We start from the raw sequence: 21251 nt of genomic DNA on the forward strand, positions 1-21251 counted from the left end.
CACACTGTGGGAGACAACAGAGTGGCTTACAGAGCGCTGTCCTGGAGCTGACGTCACAGGATGTCACCCGGCTTGGGCTTAACCCCGCACTTGCTACACAAGTGGCTGAACCTCTCTGCGGCTCTGCTCCCCTTCTGTAGAACAGGAATTACTGAAGGCAGTCTCTACCCATCTGGGTTTAAGTGTCAGACACTTAGTGCCTGGTAGCCCCAACCACAGAAACATTTATTACACAAGTAAAATGAGACTGAATTGTCAGTTGGGTGTCACCGAGACCAAAGGCCTTCTGTGATTCTGTCCTCCCACCCCAAGTGGAAATTAGAGGCTCTCCCCAACAACCCCACAAACTCTTGTGTTGACTCCTGGCAGTGTAACGCAGTGAAGACTGGTGGCTTGCTTGCCTGGGACTCTTGAAAAGACCATCAAGACAAAGCCCGGGACAGGCTTGTTCACTGCTCCAACTCCCCCACCCAGCCACGCCCAGTGTCACCCAAGCACATAGTCAGACTACAGAATACACATACCGCATTCTTGAAAGTTATCTGTAGGTTGAAAGTTGAACTGCAAATACAGATTGGAGTGACAAACTCAAGAGTGACCTTGTACTTTGAGGAAACACAAGTGTCAGCAAGGCACTCTGGTTTTAAAAGTGTGTGTGTGTGTGTGTGTGTGTGTGTGTACATGCTTGAGTCCAGGCTCGCTTCCAAATGTCAAGAGTTTTAATTTAGATTTGTATAGACTTCTCCGAAGTCTCAAGTCTAAAATGTCCAAAAATTTGGAATTTGAGGAGTGTCATCTTACTGATAGCCAAGAAAGCTTCAGAATTTGTACTTGCAGACTGCAGGTGCTTGAAACAGGCATGGGTAGCCTGGACAGACATGAAAAGCGTTCATGCCAAATATCTACCTTCACTTTTTTTGTTTGTTTGTTTGTTTTATTTGGTTTTTTTTCGAGACAGGGTTTCTCTGTGTAGCCCTGGCTGTCCTGGAACTCACTCTATAGACCAGGCTGACCTTGAACTCAGAAATCCAAGTACCTCTGCCTCCCAAGTGTTGGTATTAAAGGCATGCGACACCAACGCCCAGCTCTACCTTCACTTTTAATCCATGAGATAAATATTATCTCCTCACCCCCATTATGTAGATTTAAAAAAAAAATCAAGACTCTGGAAAGTAATTTTTCCAGAATAAAGGGCCCCAAAAATGGCAGAACCGGGCTTTAAAATTCAAAGAAAAAATACATTTTTGTTGGGTTTTTGGTTTTGTCAGGTTTTTCTGTGTGTAGCTAGCTCTCCTGGAACTCAACTCTGTCAACCAGGCTGGCCTCGAACTCACAAAGATCCACCTGCCTCTGCATCCTCAGGGTCTGGGATTAAAGGTGTACACCTCCACCACCCAGAAAACCCACTTTTTGAAATTAGTAACTATTCAGTAGACTATGAAGGATGAACTCACAGAATCCCTCTTAGGAGAAATGGCCCAAGAAGAAGACCCTTCCCTGGAAGGATGAGAATGATTTCAACAGAGATGGTGGGGCGGGAAACTGAGGAGCTGTGGCGAGTCTGAGGGAGTCGAAGTCCGTGTGGCCTGTGGGCACACATGGCCAATCGGCTGGGGCCAGGGATAGAGGGCCTAGTCGCAGCCAAGCAGACTGAGGGGCAGCTGTGCAGACAGCAGGAAGATGCTCAAATCAAGGCCAGGTCTTGGGAGGAGGCGGAGGCTCCATCCGTACTCAATACTAGAGTCAGGGCCAGAAGCCACTGAGAGACAAGGGATGATCACCCAGAAAACCAAAGGGACACAAGATGGCTTCCTCCCAGCCCCTGTCCTCAGTATCTTTGAAGGTCTTTTTACTCCCAGTCCCTCCTCTAATGAACAGTCTGTGGGATTTGCAAATAGAGAAATGGAACCCAGCAGATGGCACTGAGCCAGAGGGCTCTAATGTACTGGGGCTACTTTACAAACACCTTTCACATCCCCATTTCTAGAAGCTCCCCAACAGGCTCCAATACAGCTCCAGAAAGGGTGGGGTCAAGAAAGGGTGGGACAGTGCTTGCCTGAAGCAGCAAAGACATAATTACTACCTAGATCCCAGGTCCCTTCCCAATCTACAGGCTGCCGTAACTAACTCCTGGACACATGGAAGACAGCAATGAGGCGAACCTTTCACAGGTAAATAAATCTGCATTTCGGAATCTCCCTGAGGAACCTAAAAGGCAGGCGTATTATTACCCCCACCTTACAGAAAACAAAACTGGGCCTCCTAGAGACTGAGAAACTTAGCCGCAGGGCTTTCCTTTAGCTCCCTGTGTTCCTGGGCAGCAGGGCTCCAGAATATCTACAGGCGTCATATCCTGGCTAACGGACAGGAAGCTGAACTGCAGGCAGCGACAGGACTTAGTGTTTAAGGTCTTTGCTGGTTAGTGAGGTAGCCCCTAGCCACCATGGCTATTTAAACTCCAACAATTAAAAGGATGCATTTGCTGCTGTTACGTACTCTTATTGGTGGGGTTTGGTTTTGTATTTTAAAACAGTCTCCATAACACACAACACACACACACACACACACACACACACACACACACACACCGCCGCCCTGGGCTTACCACAGAGCCTCTATGTAGTTGGGAATGACCCAGAACTTCTAGTCTTTCTCCTCCACCTCTCAAATACCAGATGGCAATGTAGCACCAGTGTGCTTGGCTAAAGAGGCATGAGAGGGAAAACTCAGTAGCGTGGCCACACTAACACATCCAACAATTTCCAGACGAGGAAGAGCAGATTAGATAAGCATATTACAGACTGGTGCACGCCTGTAATCCCAGCACTCTGGGAGGCAGAGGCAGGGGGATTTCTGAGTTCGAGGCCAGCCTGGTCTACAGAGTGAGTTCCAGGACAGCCAGGGCTATACAGAGAAACCCTGTCTCGAAAAAACCAAAACCAAAAAAAAATAAATAAATAAATAACTGTGAAGAATTCTAGATAAGCTTTTGTTGAGTTTTACTGGAATTACTTAGCATTTTGCTGCATTTTTATTTTAATTTTTAATAGTGGTGAGATACACACCAGCAAAACATACCATTTGGCTATCCTGAAGACTAAATTAGGTGATATGGAAATTATCCATATCCTTGTGCAAGCCTCTAAACGGATTCTTCTTTTGCTTGGGTGAGATCAAGAACACGCGGTGCTGGGGTTGTATCTGTGAGGGGAGGCTCGATGGCTCAGTGATAGCTCGACCCTGGTGACCCAGTGCTTTCATAATCCTAACAAATAAGGTGCTCCCTAAAGCTCTGACACGGGGAATCTGGGAAAAAGCAGGCCCAGGCTTCATGTCCCCCAGGGCACTCTGTGGGCCTCTTCTGTAACCATGCTGGGCCACCCAAAGGGCACATATGCCCAGACCTCCTACCCTGGTCAGACCCACTCCCCCAGCCCCTGCAGAGGCCTGTCACGTGACAGATGGCAGGTGGCAGCGAGCAAGCAAGCGAGTGCCCAACAATATGACTGCCACCTCCACCTCTCCCAGGAGATACTGGCACTAAGCAAGCCAGGGTTTCCATTCCTGGCCAGTCTTTGAGGCAAAGAAATCAAGTAAAAAGACACATAGCTTAAAGGGCACTCAACTGTCACACACACACACACACACACACACACACACTTAAGACAGGAAAAGAAGCCACTTAAAGACTTAGACCAAGGCTGTATGTTCCAAGAGTTAACACAGGAAGGTGATTCTCTGAGGATCCCATCTAACCAGGTTTTCAAGGCCAAGGGTTCTACCAACTCGGCCCAAACCGGAGGGCTACCAGGGCGTAATGAAACACAGAAAGCTCTTTTTACAGGCGTGTTCTGGGGGCTGGACACGGAGTGAGTTTGAGGTAAGGAGTTCCCTCTGAGGAGTCATGTGAACTCTGCGTGAACCTGCCTAATCCATATGATTATGAGAGTGCAGCCTCAGACACCTTGACTCCATACTCAACCCCAGCCAGTGAGGAGATCCCACGAGCTCTGTACCTGAGCCAGAAGCACTCACTGAGGGGAGCCGGTGAGCGCCCGGCCCGAAGCTTCTCCACCCCTCGTGCACCTTCAGAACCAGGGAGAGAGGGACATCGCAAACTTTTCTATTGATTTAACCGATAAATGGGAAAAGAGGAAAGCCGTAACTCTTCATACTCCTTAAATTAAATATTTTTCCCAGAGGCATTAGAAACTTCCACCCACAGCCATCTCCATGAGAGCCCACGCCTCCAGGTCAGGGGCCCTAGTTCCTTCTCTGACCCTCCCGTGGGCTCAGACAGACGGAGTGCTATCTTCTAGAAATATATCCACACCCCACCTTGAGTTCTTAAAGAGCTCCACTCTGGGCCAAAGAGGACAAGGTCTGAACACCAAGTCCCCCTCACCATGGCCTCGGACAGGTTACTGCATCTCCCCGCCCAAGACTCCGTTTTTTCTCATCTGCAAAGTGTGTGTGTGCGATGTAAAATAATCATGCATGACTGTCAGTAGAAGCCTGGCACACAGCAGGTCCTTCTCCAAGTCCGTTCCCACCCACTGTGTGCCATAAGCAATGAATAATGAACACCGACTGCAAGCCAGACTTGCCAGAGCACCTCGGACACTCAAACCTCACAATCGCACAGTGGGTAAAAAACAGCCACTTCTAACCACACTGGGTTGATGTGGAGACTGAGTCACCCCAAGTCCTTCCAGGAGGGCTTAGGGGTGGGGGACACAGTCTCAGGACACTCTGGACTAGGGCTGGCTGGGGCCTCGGGGCCTGTTTTGTCTGTGGAGCACACACTCCCAAGAAACCCGCATTCTGCATCTAATTTAAGGGAGAGCCGCAGCAATCAAATACGATGTTCGATGCTCGTCCTGAACGCTCCGCCAATTAATTTACTGTTTGTCTCTCCCTTTGCTATTTAATAAGGCCATATCAGCAGAACAATCTGCAAATGTGAATTAAAACTGCTCAAAGCCTCAGCCAGTTCCAGTGAAGGGGCCCCAAATACGTCCTCCCCGGGTGTTCTGAACGGCTACATCCAAAAGCTGTTGTTTGGCTTGTTTGGTCTGGGGAAAGACGATTTCTTTATTTTCGCAGAGGTGTGGGTTTGGTGGGAAAGTGTCCTGAAGGCGATTCCAAGTAGTAATGGGGAACTCGAAATGATCTCATTTTTCCATTTCCCAATGGGAACTTCTAAATGGTCTCATCGCAGAAGGAACCCTGCCAGCCCTCACCAGTCCTCGCAAAGATGGAAACAGCTTAGATCCAGATGATAAAGCATCTAATGGATCAATAGTTCCGACCTTTTCACCCACCGAGCATTTTAGCAATCTCGACTGAGCTGGCCAAACTGACTGGATCATTTCGGCATTTTTCTTTTTTCTTTTTCTTTGGTTTTTCTTTTTTTTCCTTTATAGCCCGAGATGAGATAGAAGAGGTCGGAGGTCAAGCAGGCAGCCAGCTGCTAGGAAGACTGGGCCTATCTATGTAAGACATCCTGCACCTGTATTGAAAGTGTCCCCCTGTTTATGTGCGGTGCCAATGACAGCTGGAGAGGCTGGGTCTGACTTCCTGACATCGTAGCAGAGTTTGGTGGTTCAATGCAGCTGATAATAAAATACCACAGAGACGAGCATCTGTTATTCTAGAACGGTGAGTGCTGAACCAGGCCAGAGGTGAGCTCAGCCTACCTTCCATGCAAGCTGTCAGTCATCCCTCTATCTGGGCCTTTATGAATTATAGAATTCCAAAGCATAAAGGTTTGGGATATGGAGCAACAAGTTCTAAACAACTTTATTTGACAGAATATAAAAGGGTCTTCCCCCACGGAATAGCTAAGTTAAGTCCCAAAAGTGATCTATTTCCAAAGGAAGACAAGACTCACGCCCTGAACTCCCAAAAGACTGGTCTCCCTAGAAGAGACCCTAGTGCTCCAAACACGGAGCCCTCTCTGGGCAGCTCCGACTGCCAACTTTATGACATCTTTACTTTGTCTTCTTCTCCCACAGGCCCAAAATGAGGGAGCTATAAAACCCTGGCCAAACACAACCATTTGCCAAGAGAAAAGCCAACATGGGGCCCATCTGGCCATTCTAGGGCCCTGCTGGCTCTGCCTTTGTGTAAGCTGCCAGCCTCTACCCAGAAGACCTCACGTCTCTCCCGGTACCTGGTCCCTTGGATAGCTTTTCATTCTCTAACTACAAAAAACCTTTTTATTGTGAAGCATTTTGAAAGAGAAGTCCAAGAAGACTGACAGACGCCCTTCCCCTGACTAAACTATAGCCCTTCCTTCCTTCATCGCCTGCAGCCATAATGTATCAGGGAAAGGAGCAAGGGCAGGGCCTAGGGAAAGGCCTTCTACCTAGGAGGCCTCACTAAAGACCTAGGAAGTGAATCCCTCTTACTACAGGAACCTCACAACAGCGAACAGGACAGCCAGAAAGTCGCTGCATGCACCTGCTACTTATATTGTCACCTCATGATAACTGAGGGGAAGTATCTCCATGTGTCTCTGACCCACAGCAAGATTTCTGTGGAATTCGAATGTCCCTTTAGCAGCTCTAATTTTAGACAGACCTTCAGACAGAGATACTGGTGGCCAGCAGAGGTGGGCGCAGTCTGGAAGAACTGAACAAGGCCGCTATTCTGCTCAGCACAGGTGCCTGTAACAGAACACCCCAGTCTAAAGAGACACATGGAACGGCTCCTTCAGGTGCAATTGGGTATTTTTTAGCTTAGCCATATTACATAAACCTGAACCCAGGGCAAAGTTCTACCTGCAGCAGGTCCAACTCGGGCACCCAGCATCCTGGTGCCTGAAGAAGGACAAGGAAATATTTGATTTTAGTGTCTTTTTTTTTTTTTAATAAAAGTTAATTATTAAAAGGAGACGGCTGTCCCTAGGGTGAGATACTCTTTAAGTCAGGCTAGCAAAGTCTCTGGAACTTAGAAAGCATGGAAACACGGTCAAATTCTGGTCTAATGATTCAAAACAAACAACACTAATCTGTTTACCTTACCAAGAGCCAATTCTGCCCAGAACTTGGATAGAAATAAAAAAGATCCTAAGAACTTCTTGATAGTCAACAGTCACCTCCAGATCACTGCGCCCCCCCCACCCCAGATAAACCAACGCCCTTCCTAGAAGCAACAAGAAAGGCTCAGCCCTCCCCTCCTTTTGGGGGGGGGGGGTGCAACCCACACAGGTCAGCTTTAAGGGTGATTTACATGGATCCCAGGGAAGACAGCCAGTAAGTGATTTTGCACACTGTCATTCATTAGTGACTGCCACCCCAGCAGGGTGGAAGGAAGGGGGAAAACAGAGGTTTCCTCTCCTCAAGGAATCAATAAGTTTTTTAGCAGCTGCTGCTTGCTCTCCTTGGGGCTGGATCCCAATGGAAGCCAAGTGACAACTTCTTCCGCACCCGACCCCCCAAGAGGGGTCTCTGCAGGAAGCGCCAAGGACTCTCCCGAGCTTGTCCCGTCCGTGTCTGGAGCTTCTTTGCTTCAGAAGATGGATGGCACAGGCGTGGAAATTATTCCACTCTCTTGTTATCTTTTTATTTTTCTCCAAAGAGGAAATTGACTCCCTTCCTGTGTTGCTGCACATTATGAAGTCTCAAAAGCTACTCAGAAAAAAAAAAAAATGTCCTTAGCCTTTTTCTCACCCCAATTCAACATCACTTAAAAAAAAAAAAATCACCTAAAATATGGTACTGAGATGACAATCCAAATGGCGACTCCCTAAAAGCGAACGGAGAGGGAACCAAAAATGTGATAAGCTGGTCATGAGTTTAAAGATGGGAAGGACAAGGAGGTCATCCAATGCCAGGTGACACCAAGACGCCAACTTCCTTGCTGACAACTCCACATATCCATAGATCCTATGCTGCCTGCCCTAAAAAGCCCAATTTAATCTTGTTACTTCTCTTTTGAGGTGTCATTGCTGGCCACTCCATAAAGAAGTCTTCTAAAAAAGAAAAACTCCATGAAAATATTTAGCAGTTCCCCTGCGCAGAAAACCACTTAGAAATCAGACAGCCTGCGTGCTATCCCCAATCCCTCTCTACCCCCCAAAAAGTCTAGAATTCTTCAGAATCCAAAGCACAGTGTAATCTTCCGCTGTACCTTCAGTCTGAAATAGTCTACTGTCGATGAAAAAAAAAGAAATCTACCAAACTCTAAGAGGGAGAAACTAGAATCAACACTGAGGGAGCGGTGTGTACCAGGTCTTCTACCTACAGATGCCTAAGCAGAGCCTACACCAGGCAGCCAGATGGTAGGTGGTAGGTGGCACAGCCTGTCTGTCCTTGGGGAAGGATTTCCTTCAGAAGGGCTTTGGGTTCAAACCACCTACTGGAAAGAACTGAGTCTTGGTTTTGGATTAAAACAACAACAACCACTGTCATCACCATCAATGGTAGGGAGAACTCCAGGTGTGATTACTCTGGAACTGAAGTCAGCGATTCAGTTTAGATCCTGGATTCCTCATCTCTAGTCATGGACTAGAAACATCATTACCTCCTCCAAAACTAAAAAATAAAAATAAAAATAAAAAGGTGGCTTTATCAACCCATCTCAGATACCTGTTCTGCACTTCACAACATACAGTGTGTGTTTGTACCTCAAACCAAATCTTGTTTTGACTATAGTAAAGTGGGTGAAATTTAAGTTAACAATAAACACCAGAGTCCTAGGAGGGGCGTCAATCTTTGTTCAAAAGAACACTTCGATAATTCAATGTGAATTGAGGGCAAAGGAATGAAAGGAGGCTGTCTTTGGACAGACTAATCCATCTAATTCCAAGCGACTGGATTTGAGGCATTCCTGGGCGAGCAGGCTCTGGCTACAGATTAGGCTACAAGGATTTCTGACAAAAGGCACGAGCTTGGTGGGATTGCAAAATGGACCTGAGCGGGACCAGCCAGCCAAGCACCTTGGCAAAGTTCACACTGGATGAGGTGACAGTTGGTTCTAAAAAGAGGAGGCAGGCACGACAGCTGAACATTCCTCCCCAAAGTCCACGTCGAAGGCCCACGGCCTCTCCAAACCTTACACTTCATCAGACAAAAGCTTCCCCAGGCGCCAGGCAGCGGCTGAAGAGGGGCTGTCCACACCCACTCGCCAGCACAGCTTTCCAAACCTGCCCACTCTTTTGGAAGCCGAGCTTTTAATTAAACACCACCTCCCCGGATCTGTTGAGGCAGACTGGGGCTGGCCTCGAGCCAAAGAGAAGCTCCCTAAATACACTGGAAAAAAATCCCCCCCTCTGTCGCCCCCAATTCCCACCTCCAGGCAGCTCCTGGAGCTGCTTCTATTTTATTAGGTTGGGTAACCTAAGTCACGGTGTACCTCAGAGCACCAGAAAACCCACATTCGAGGATCAGGTTATCTCCAGTCCCACCCTTTGCAGGAAAAGGCTAGGGTGTTGTTCCCCGCCCCCAACACGCGCGCACTCACACGCACACACAATCCTTCCCCGAGAAGAGTGGGGTGTGGATGTGTGTTTGAGAGAGCTGGGTATAGTAGTTTTGGAAACCTCAACCTTGCCTTCCTGCTGTGAGCCTCTCAGGCAAGACCTACCCTGGGAACTTCTGCGCCGAGCCCCGGGGGAGGGGATGGGAAAGCCAAGGAACACCATCAGCAGCTCTGGAACTGACTAATTAATAACTAATTTGTTCAGACTCCCCTACTCCAGGTAGACCTGAAAGCCAAGCTTGTAACAACCCTGCCACCCAATCTCTCAGGCCGGAAGACTCCTTCCTGCAGCCAAGCAGGGGCTCCCACTACCGCTCCACCACCGCGCCAAGCACTCCACCCCAAACCCAGGGAATCAGGTGTCCTCCAGGGCGTCCATCCTCCACGGGTCGCAGACACTCAGTCCAGGGACAGACAATGGAAAACTTGGAACTAGGGCCCTAAACCCCCAAAGGAACAAGATGGTGTCGCCCCCTGGGATTATGAATGCAGGGGTTGGCAAGTGGCAGCAGATTCTCCCCCACTAGCCCCCCGGGAAGTCGCCTGCCTAGTGACCCAGCACAGCCGGAGCAGCGCGGCGGGTGAGCAGGTGACACCCGGGTCGCCAGAGCTCCCGCAGGTGGCCTGCGGCGCCGGCGAGAGCCAGGCCGGCGGCGGTGGAGGGGAAGCCCCGCGGCGAGGTCAGAGCAGCCGCGCCCCCAGCGTCCTACCTTCATGTCGCTGATGATGGTCTGGAAAAGGCCTCCAAGCGCGCTGCATTCCTTCTCGATCACAGCCTCCATTTTCCCGGCGCGGCGGGGACAGGACACGCTCTCGGGGCGGCTGCACTGCGCACGGGGCCGGGCTCGCTCAGCCCGGGAGCGGTTTCACCCTGGGAGCGACCTACCTCCGGCTCGCCGCCGGTTTTGCAGAGAGCACGCGGTGCTCGCAATTTACTGCACTCTACCCCCGGAGTCCCAATCCGAGACGCCCAGCCGCTCCGGAGGGCGAGTCGCCTACGTGCAGTGCTCGGCTCCTGGTCTCAAAAATGCCCGGAGAAGACTGACAATCAAGCCACCACGGGTGCCCACGACGGAAAAGGCAAATCCCATCTTGGTGCAGAGAAAACCGCCCGCTGACCCAGGGCCAGCGCCATTTACGAAAATTTAAAAAAAAAAAAATAAAAATAAAAAGATTTTTTTTTCTGAAACTCCAAAATAAAGAAAGAACGAAATAGGGCAGCAGCAGACGAGACCAGCTCGCGTCGCCCGGATCTGTTGCTCGCAGACGCGGCCGCCGCCTCCTTTTTACTCCTGTGCGCCCGGCCCCGCGCTCGCTCTGGCGGAGCTCCCGGGGATGTTGCGAGGAGCGCACGCGCGCTCGCGACCGCGAGTCTGGGGCGGGAGCGCGGGGAAGGCGCGCGCTCGCGGCCGGTGCGTGCGCCGCCCGAGGGCGGGGCTGGGAGCGCGCGCCGGCGGAGAGGCGTGCAGGGCGCCTGCTGCAAGGAGGAGCTGGAGGGGGGGGGGGGGAGGCGAGCCCGGTGTGCGTCTCCCGGACGTTCGGAGCGCCTCGTGCGGGGGGTCTCCGGGAGGGGAGGGCGAGCGAGCGCCCAGCCTCCCACAATGGCTTCTTGCGTGCAGTGAAGCCGCGCTGCACCGCCGGCCCCGCCCCTCGAGAGACCTGCAAGGTCGGCACGTTGAGCGCTGCGCCCCGCACCTGGTGAGCGACCAGCGGAGCAGGAAAGCTGCTCTGGCTGTCGCTACTGCAGCCTCCGGAGGAGAGGCCTCTTCGATGATGTCAGGACTGCAACGCCGAGTCACGGTTGCAGGGAGCCAGCAGGAGAGTTCGGGAAGAGTATCCTGCAGTGGGATGCTGAGTTCCATAAAGTTGCAGGGCGCTAGATTGATCTGCTGAAGCAAAGGGCATCAGGGTTCCTAATCGCCTGCTCATCTGTCTGTACAGATCGCTGGCTGCGTGCGGCTTGAATGTTGATGGTTTCAAGCCAGGGTTGCCCTAACCGCAGAAAGCCACCCCCCTTGAGAAGTTTAACAAAGGGCACCAAAGACTGAGGTGGACTTGATAATTGTGTCCCTAGCTCCTCTGCCTAACTCCACAGCCAGGAGCACTTATTCTGAGGTCTTCCTCCGGTGTCTGGTAGGGGGATCAAATGAGCAACTTGGAAACGAACTTAAAAGCACCTAATTGAGCCGTTTGCAAAAGTAAACGGAGCCCGGTGTCGAGCTTGACCAAAAGGATCGTGTCAAATGCTATAGTCCCAATTAACTCAAGTTTAGTAAGTCATTCTTTCAATACGGATCAAAAGAATGTAGGGAACTCTGCACAGAACACTGATGTATACATTTTCCTTCGTGCCTCTGTCCCCACAACAGGAGAGGCCAAACCTTCTTTAAATCACTGGTCTCTGAGGCAACCTTGCCCCTAAGGATATTCAATTGCAAATGCCTCATCTGTATCTTACTGGTATTAGTACTTGGCCAGGCCCTGTTCTCTGGAATTACTATTTTGATGTTAATGTCGCTAGTATTATAATGATCCAGGTGAATGAGCTAGACTGGCTGGTTCAAGCTCCCGGACAGGTTCCCATAGCTTTGGCCTTGAATAAGTTACCCAAGCCCTCTGGGCCAGTTTTCTCCTTGGTAATCAGGAAAGACATTATTGCATGAGCTAATAAAAGAAAATACTTGCCGGGTAGTGGTGGCTGTAATCCCAACACCTGGGAGGCAGAGGCAGGCGGATTTCTGCGTTCGAAGCCACCTGGTCTACAGAGTGAGTTCCAGGACAGCCAGGGCCACACAGAGAAACCCTGTCTCGGAAAAAAAACAAATCCCAAAAAAAAAAAAAGAAGAAAAGCAAATACTTAAAGTGGTATTTGATATATGGGAAGTCAACACTCAGGAAATCCTCAATAAAAGTAGGCCAGGCCAAGAATCAAACACAGTCTAGCTCCGGAGCAGCCACTGCAAACCTGCAGTGTTGGCGCGCTGTCTCGCTCACTGTAGAGTGCATTCTGCAGCTTTATGCAATACATCTAATTGAAGGCCCTTGTTTTATTAGTGGAAGAAGTTGGCCCTGCCTTTCTGCCAGACCCCCAAACAATACCCCTGATTGTCTCTACCCCCTCTTGGTCCAACCTTAGCAATGCTGGCCAACGCATACCACTCTTTAGCTTCCTCCACCCCCCAGGCTTCCAACCAGGTTCAGCACTGACTTAGCTGTCCTCTCTTAAGACCAGCACTAAAAGGTCTTTGAAGGGGCTGTGTGCTCTCTTGCTCCCTTCTCTTGCCCCTTACCCTCTTCCCATTCCCCTCCCCTCTCCATGTGCTCATGGCCGGCCTCTACTCCTTTCTGTCTGTGTGTGTGTGTGCGCGTGTGTATGTTTCTGTATGTGCCTTTCTCTGTCTCTACTCCCTCAACTCCCTTCCCTATGCCTTAAATAAACTCTACACTACACCTTCTTATGGCCAGTAAGCGGGAAGGAATGCCTCAGCATGGGCCCCGCAGAAGCACCCTTCTCCCAAACCATACCACACCTCCTCGAAACATATTCCTGGCTTCTCTTTTCTTTTTGTAAAACACAACACCACTAACTGACAACCTGAGCTGATGCCCAGGCTCCCTATGGTAGAAGGAATAAGACCAGGACTGGGCAGTGACATATGCATTCATACACATATACTCGACCAGTCAATCCTTAAAGTAAAAATATTAAAATAGAAAAAGAGCCGGACAGTGGTGGTGCACGCCTGTAATCCCAGCACTCTGGGAGGCAGAGGCAGGTGGATTTCTGAGTTCCAGGCCAGCCTGGTCTACAGAGTGAGTTCCAGGACAGCCAGGGCTACACAGAGAAACCCTGCCTCAAAAAAGCCAAAATCAAAAAAAAAAAAAAAGAAAAGAAAGAAAGAAAGAAAAAGAGAGAAAGGAAGGAAGGAAGAAAAAAGAAAGAAAACGAAAGGAAGGAAGGAAGAAGAAAGAAAGAAGGAAGGAAGGAAGGAAGAGAGAGAGAGAGAGAGAGAGAGAGAGAGAGAGAGAGAGAGAAAGAAAGGGCTGTGTGGAAGGAAGGTTTCCCAGATGGGATTACAGATACATACCTCCTCAGACTATTCATTTGAGGTAGGGAGGGGACCCAAGGCAAAGGCTGTACCAACTGAGAATTATGTACTTGCCCCATATTTGGGGTTTGAATTTGTTTGAGCCAGGATTTCAGTCTAAAGCCACACTAGCCAGGAACTCTTGCCAATTCACCTGCCTCCCGTCCTGAGCACTGGATTATGGTGCTACCATACCACCACGCCTGGCTTTTGGCAGTTTTAGATTGGAATCTGGCTGCTTTGCAAAGGGGTGTTGGAGAAGTGGAACCGACAGGGTCAGACTGACCTAAGACTACACTAGAGTCGGCTGTATTCGCCGCTTCTATCCTCTCCTCCCTCTACCACCGAGTACCTGCTTCTTGCTTCTTCTTTGGTGGTAATGGTGGTGGTGGTGGTGGTGGTGGTGGTGGTGGTGTGGTGGTGTGTGTGTTGTGTATGTGTGATGTGTGTGTGTGATGTGTGTGTGTGTATACATCTACTCATGTGGACAGCAGAGGGCAACTTTAGGTGTTATCCTTCTGTGTGTGTGTGTGTGTGTGTGTGTGTGTGTGTTTGAAATCCTGTCTCAGAAAAAAAATTAAAAAGAGAGACAGAGAGACAGACAAACTCAACTCCCAGGAACTAATCTGAGGAATTTCAAACCCTCTGTCCAAGAGTAAACATGGCTCAAAATGTCCATTCCCCTTCTAATTCTTGACCTCTGGCCACTGGGCTGTTTGATCTGTGGAACCAGTCTGCTTCCCCAGAGCTCTCTCTCCAGGCACGGACTGTTCCAAGGACTGGTGTGGGCATCTAAGCCTAATGCTGACTAAGGCGACACACGTGGGTTTGTTTCCCAGCCTTGACCCTCCACCCTTGCCCTCCACAAGGGTCTGCCCAGCTGGTCCGAAAACGTTGCTGTATGAGAAGCCTCTGAGGAAATTCTAAGGCACCTAAGACTGGACTCTCCTGCTAGGAATCTTATTTAATGGGTCTGGGCTGTGACTGGTCCTTGGGATGTTTTAAAACTTCCCCAGGGCTATTCTAATATATGGTAAAGGTAAGAAACCTGATTTGGAAGGAGGTGCCTGCACCTGTGCCTATGCACTAAGCAGCAACTGGGCTCTGCATTTTTTTTTTTAATTTACCATGAGTATTTCATTCAGTCCTCATAAAGATATACAAGAGGGATTTTGTTTCACAAAAATAGGATCGCATTAAACATGTTTTTTCTGGATCTTGCCACTAACATTCAATTTCTACAGAAATCCCTCAAGATCAACTGATACCCTTTCCATCCATTCTTCCTACACCCCTTTCTGTGCTGGGGATCCATCCTCAGTCCTTTTAAATTTTTGTTTATGGCATAATTTCAAATTTACAGAAAAGCTGCCGAAATAGTATTAAGGCTATTCCACTGACACTTCATTCAGTTCTCCCAAGGCTTTGATCCTTACTTCAGGCCTTGGTGGGGCGGGGTGGAGGTGGGGTGGGGGTCGTTAAAAGCCCTCAAGTGATGCTAAGCTGCTTCCTGTCGCTCTCTTTGAGACCTCCCGGGTTGCAATGAGACTCAAGGAAGACTGCAAAGCTCTGACCCTTGTGAAGGGTCTTTGCACCACAAGCAGTTGTGTGAGCTGAGAGCTAGGGCCGTACCCCACATAGCCAGGTGGGCAATGGTGGCGGTGCACGCCTTTAATCCCAGCACGCAGAAGGCAGAGGCAGGTGGGTCTCTGAGTTGAGGCTAGCCTCTTCCACAGAGCCAGTTCCAGGAAAGCAAGGGCAACACAGAGAAACCTTGTCTCAAAAATAACAACACAGCAAAAAAAAAAAAGGGGGTGGGGGTGGGGGGAGAAAAGTTCAAAAATAATGTGGTTGAATAAGATTTTGCCTAGCTCTTGTGCTCCTGCCATTTTGCCTCTCTGCACACACCTTCTCTATTCCCAGTCCCATTTGTGTTTGGCTTGTAGAGGCCTGCAGATAACCTCAGGTGTGGCTCCTCAGATGCCACCCATCTTGAGTTCTTCTGTTTGTTTTGTTTATTTTGTTGTTGTTATGAGTATGGGTGTTCACAGGCAGATATGTGTGATGAAACTTCTCCAGGGAGATGCAATGCATGCATCTCTGATAGGGATCCCATGAGAAAGCAAAGTACAGATACCACCGAAGTCCAACTAGGTGAGCCAATGACTTTTATTGGGGTTACTCATAGCAATATGAGCAAGGGGTTATCTACGGGAGCAGAAATGACTCAAAGATGGCTCCTTCACCGAAGCCCACCCCAGCTCGGGTGACAGCCCACAAAGCTGCAGACCTGGAGCATACTACGCAGCCTGCAGACAGCTCTGCAGGCTGGAGCGTGTCCTTTCCGGGTGCCTCAGTTGGTCTAAACCTCTTCCAGGCAGCTTTGAAGGCTGCATCTTCCAAGCATCAGGCCGGCTCTCAACATCTTCTTTGCAGTTCAGCGATTTTGGTCAGCTTTAATTGTTTACCGACAGAGAGTAGCCCAGCGAATCTAGTCAGGTTCAGAGACTTCTTGAAGCTATTTTGAGTTGTTTTCCTTCCTGTCTTAAGGAGCTTCTCTGCAGGAAGGAATGTCTCAATAATGAAAAAAACTGTCCCACAGCAGTGTGTGTGTGTGTGTGTGTGTGCCTGGTACCCCTGAAAGCCAGAAGAGAAGAGCACATGGCACCCCTGGAACTGGAGTCACAGAAATTGCAAGCTGTCTGTGGGGGTGCTGGTAACCAAACCTGGGTCCTTCGTAAGAGCATCAAGAGTTCTTAACTGCCGAGAAGTATCTCCAGCCCCATTCCTTGTTTTTGAGACCAGGCCTTTCATTAGCCAGGCGCTCAGGAAGTAGGCTCGTCCACCTGTCTGTGCCTAGTAGGCACTAGGGTTACAAACACGTGCTGCCTGATGGTTTTCGCCTGGGTTCTGACCATCAAACTTGGCTCCTTGTACTTGCAAAGCACTTCTACCTACTGTACTGTCTTCCCAGCCCGTGGCGACTCTGTTTCTACTTCTTTAAAATCAACATAATAGGCAAGGCACAGTGGTGCGTGCCTTCAGTCTCAACACTAGGGAGGCAGTGACTGGGCAGATTTCTGTGAGTTTGAGGTCAGTCTGGTCTATGTAGTGTGTTCCAGGACAGCTTTATCTATATAGAAAGACCTTATCTTGAAAAAGAAAACAACCCTCAAAATAGAATAGACTCAAACAAAGATAATAGACAAGTTGGGTGAGCACTGAATGGGATACCATAGACCAGTACTTGTCACAGGGCTACTCACTGAAGATTAGATTCGCTGACTGTGGGTTAGGTCACTTGCTGCTAAGCCTGATGACCCAAGTTTGATTCTTGGGTCCAACACAGTGAGAGAGAGAGCCAACTCCTAGACATTCTCTCTCTCTCTCTCTCTCTCTCTCTCTCTTACACACACACACTGAATAAAAACAAAGATTACAATGTCAATGTTACTTCCTTATAAATTTGTTCAAGCTTATCCAGCTGACCTAGCAGCAGAAATCTTTATGATCCAAACAGCCACTAAATCACTTAGAGAGCTGGGGAGTTTCCAGTATAGGAAAGGTTTAAGTTAGAAACAGACCTGTTTTGAAACAAAATTAGCAAAAAAATCAGTTCAAAATATCTCTCGAGATGACTCACCCTAAGGGATGTTTTGCTTGTGTTTGGTGCACGGCAGCCTAGGAAATGCTCCACTCTAAAGTGGGTCTAGAATGTGTCGGTGAGGCAGAAAGCTAACTGAAGATGGTGAGAGATGGGTGGTACGACGCAGAAGTCACGTCAGAACATCCACAGACCTACAACCAACGCTTAAGCAGACCTATTTCTGGTGTCGGCTATCCCAGGGGCAAAGATAGGCACAAATGTTAATAAAGCTGTTATTAATCATGTCATTTTACAGTGGCTAAAATGTAGCACATTAATGCCATATTTTCCAATTCTTAAATTTTTTTTTTTTAGTTTTCTCAACTTAAAACATTTATCATCTGCAAGCCGATGTACTTGTTCTCATAATAGGAGTAAAGTATATGGGGTGTTTACAGGGCGCTGTGGGAAGAAGCTACCTTTTCCTGGGACTTTCCGAAGAAAAGAGGCTCTATCTGAGGGCTCTAACTCTCTAGGACATTTGTCTACTCTATAGTGGGGTGAGGAGAATTCCATTCATACCCTTTCGTGTTTCTTGGGCACTTGTGGTGTGCCAAGCCAGGTCTGCTCCCATAGTGCTTTGCTTTAGCCGTGTGCAACCTTTTGACATTGAAATATGATGTTATTATATACAAAGTTCATGCAAGAGAGCCTTACAATACAGTTACAAAAAAAAAACATCACACATACAAAACAAAACAAAATGCCTTTAATCCCAGCCCTTGGGAAGCAGAGCAGATAGCTCTCCAAGTACCAGGGCTAGCCTGGTCTACAGTGAGGTCCAGGACAGCCAAGGCTACAAAAAAAAAAAAAAAAAAAAAGAAACCTGGTTTCTCTCTTGGGAAAAAAAAAGAATGAAAGAAAAGAAATATAGAAAAAGAAAAGAAAACAACAACCAAAATCCTCATAATGTTTAATTCCATTTTTGATTTTGTGATAGATCATATATTCATAGCTATCCTTTGACCTGAACATATCTGAATGTCCTCATGATAACTATTACTGTCCTTGCCTGGGTATTAAGAATAAGGTTCTCAGGAGCCTAGATTCCTGCTATGAATAAAGAAATGAAACTGTATAGGACAGGGCCTATCCTGACAGGGATTGCTGACAGGGCTCAGCCCTCTTGTGTTCCCTATAAGCTCCTTGAGACGTAATAGCTGTGACAGAGACACTGGAGCTTGCTAGAATAGTAACCACAAGGCATGAAATGCACATTCTTTTGGAAACCTTAGATTCCCATATTGAGAAACATGCAATTATTTTAAATCCATCGGAGCTAACTGAGTTCATTTTAAAGTGGAAAATGTGGCCAGGGGCTGAAGGCTCAGCAAGCACAAGCACCTGCCGCCGAGGCTGCCGGGAATCTGAGTGTGATCCCTAGGCTCTCCCTCATGATGGAAGGAGATAACCAACCTCCCCAAACTGTCCCCTGCCCTCCACCAGGTGACTGAGGCCCACGTGTCCCCGCTGAGAGCTGATGCCTTCATGGCCCAGGGAAGAGTCTGGAGTTTTGAGAATCCAGGAGTAGTCAGGGTGCTCACCCACCAAGGGACTAGAAAAGGAACTGTGTGCTCTCCTCCGAGGCAGGGACATGCAGCTGATCCAGGGTCCCACAACCACACAGTTTCTGGGACAGGTAGGTCACACCCACCTGCCTCTCCAAGGCAGGAAGCTGATGCAAGACATCTGATGTTCTTGGCTGGGCTGAGCCAGGAAGCATCCAATTGGGCGGCTGCAACCAGTGGACTCAGTACAGCTGTGTTTGAGTTTGAAATTTGCCTTGTCTTGCGTGGACTCAAAAATAACCAAGATGTAAATGAATGTGACAGTTTGTTACTGGCCTAAAGTGAGGGTAGGCAAACCAGTAAAAAACAAATGAGAAACAGCCCTGGGGCTGGGGCTGAAGCTCCAGTGATGACCGGGCATGCGCAGAGCCCTAGGTTCAGTCCTCAAGAGCCCGAAAGACGAGGCACGATGGTGAGGCAGGAAGATCAGAAGTTCACGGCCAACTTTGACTATAATGTGAGATCAAGGTCAGCTGGAGATACTCAAGACCTTAACACAATAAACAGGTGTGGGGGTGGGGTACCAAAAAAAAAAAAAAACCCACTTGAAAGGTTTTCAATCTCATTGAAATCTTCTAAGATTCTCACTGGCAATCATACCCTACCCCCCCCCCCCCACCAATGGTTCACAGCTCAAAATTACTAAACACAGAAGCAAAGAGTAAACCCACAGGACTAAGAAATAGTGGAACAATTAGATAGAAGGAGATTTAAAATGGTTCGCCTGGGCTAGTGAGAGGCTGGGTGGGTAAAGGCTCTTGCCAGCAGGCCTGACTACCTGAGTTCAGTCTCCAGGACGCCCACAGCGGAGAACCAATTCCTAAACACGACCTATACGTACAAGGAAATGTACTTACTGCCTGCCCACCCCCACTCAAATAAATAAGTGAAAATAATTTAAAAATGAGAGTTCACCCATCAAGGAAGCAAAAGCTTACCCTGCTATAAGAGAGAGAGAGAGAGAAACATGCGTTATGAATAAGGAATAAACCAGAAAGTTTAGGCACTACAAAAATGCTGTCACAGAGCTCAGCCTATATACTAAGATAAGTCAGAGAACTGATAAGGCGAATTTTGGACCAGAAAGAACACATTCTAGAAAAAAATACAAAGCAGGAGGGTGAGAGACAAGGAGGCAACGAAGCCGTCCTAGAGGTGAGTATTCCAATAGAGTTTGAGAATTTTCCAGAGGTGACGAAGCGCGTGACTCTTCAGTGTCTGGGAGTACAGCAGATTCTGCACAAGGAACACCAAATAAATATGTCTCCCCACAGCGAAAGTTATAAACTGCACTAAGTGCTCAAAGTAGGAATGGAGAGAAGGGTTAGGATGATAAAGGAACCGTGCGCATGCCTGCTACCGGGGCGCAACTGTCTTGCTCTCGACTCAAGGTTAGGACAAAGAATGCCCCCCTCCCCCCGGGGACCCGCGCAATACTATCAGGACCTGATGTAACTGGCACCAAGGATAGTTGGCGCGGTGGCTCTTCGGAGGCGACATAGCTGTGTCACTGAGTGACTGCACTCTTCCTTTCAAAGTGTCTCTGGGGCTGTTTATTTGAAGTTCGGTGACAGGAAACAGATGGCTGACTCAAACAAGGTCATGGAGGAAGTTTAAGAGAGAGACTACTTGTAAGGATGTGAGCTGGTTTAGGGGGGCCAAGGGACCATGCTCTCCCAGGGGCCGAGTGTGGTAAGATGCCAACACCACCCTGCTGCGCCAGAAAAGCATGGAGGCAGGAAGCATGGGCCACAGAAGCAGCTCCCCAGCCTGCAGCTCCACAGAACCACGCCCCTGGTCCCTGCAGCCCTGAGGCAGAAACCCCACAGAACTTGCCGGAGTGATTCCCTTCCTCTCCTCAAATTCGGTCCAGTTTGGACAATAAATGGTTTAATCACTTGGGCATCTTTTGCTGTGGTCCATCTGGAGAAGCTTCTGGAGAAATGAAGCTGGATGTTGAAAAGAGAAGGTAAACTGGGGTCCGGGAAAACAACACGACAAAACTTCCTGAAAAAACTCCTGTTCGATGGTATACTGTTTTTCCTTAGTGTAAGCCGTATAATTCACACCTATAAAATTCACCCCTTTCAATTCCGCAAGTCAGTTCTAGTAATCAGTTCCCATTTATCCCGACTTCTCAGCCCCAAGACCTAAGCAACCCCACGAATCTACTTTCTGTCTCTGTGATCTCCTATTCAGACACTACATCGGTGAATCAGACACTATGTATGTGGCTGCGTTCACTTAGCATGACGTTGCCAGAGCTCATCCACGTTGTAGCCACGGATTAATGTAAACACTATTCGTGTTCATGTATGTTTGCCTGCTTGTGTTCCACACGCGTGCAAGTGCCCACAGTGGTCAGAGGAGGGCGCTGGAACCCCTGGACCTTATGCTACAGATGATGTGGGTGCTGGGAACCTGAACCTGTCCTCTGCAAGAGTCTATCGAGAACAAAGAATA

At 48.7% G+C, this 21251-nt stretch overlaps 1 protein-coding gene and 1 long non-coding RNA gene across 7 annotated transcripts in view; both read right to left on the reverse strand.

Annotated features, from left to right (window-relative positions):
• Positions 1 to 10856, reverse strand: part of Mtss1 (MTSS I-BAR domain containing 1) — a 138550-nt gene extending 127694 nt beyond the window's left edge. For 2 of the 6 annotated variants that reach the window (XM_052161623.1, XM_052161627.1), the window contains exon 1: positions 10197 to 10853. In XM_052161623.1, the coding sequence (XP_052017583.1) occupies positions 10197 to 10268 (72 nt within the window). In that variant the 5' untranslated portion in view covers positions 10269 to 10853. Of the gene's footprint in view, positions 1 to 10196 lie in introns of all 6 variants that reach the window. The other 4 variants (XM_052161626.1, XM_052161617.1, XM_052161625.1 and 1 more) reach the window with 4 other exon arrangements.
• Positions 10857 to 15725: 4869 nt separating this feature from the next.
• LOC127668035 (uncharacterized) lies at positions 15726 to 20345 on the reverse strand. The gene is made up of 2 exons (XR_007973999.1): positions 20235 to 20345; positions 15726 to 16211 (listed from the first exon to the last, which is right to left on the reverse strand). It is a non-coding gene; the product is annotated as an uncharacterized LOC127668035 (long non-coding RNA).
• Between the last annotated feature and the right edge of the window lie 906 nt (positions 20346 to 21251).

Source organism: Apodemus sylvaticus, chromosome 17 (genome assembly GCF_947179515.1).
Source record: "Apodemus sylvaticus chromosome 17, mApoSyl1.1, whole genome shotgun sequence".
Taxonomy (NCBI): domain Eukaryota; kingdom Metazoa; phylum Chordata; class Mammalia; order Rodentia; family Muridae; genus Apodemus; species Apodemus sylvaticus.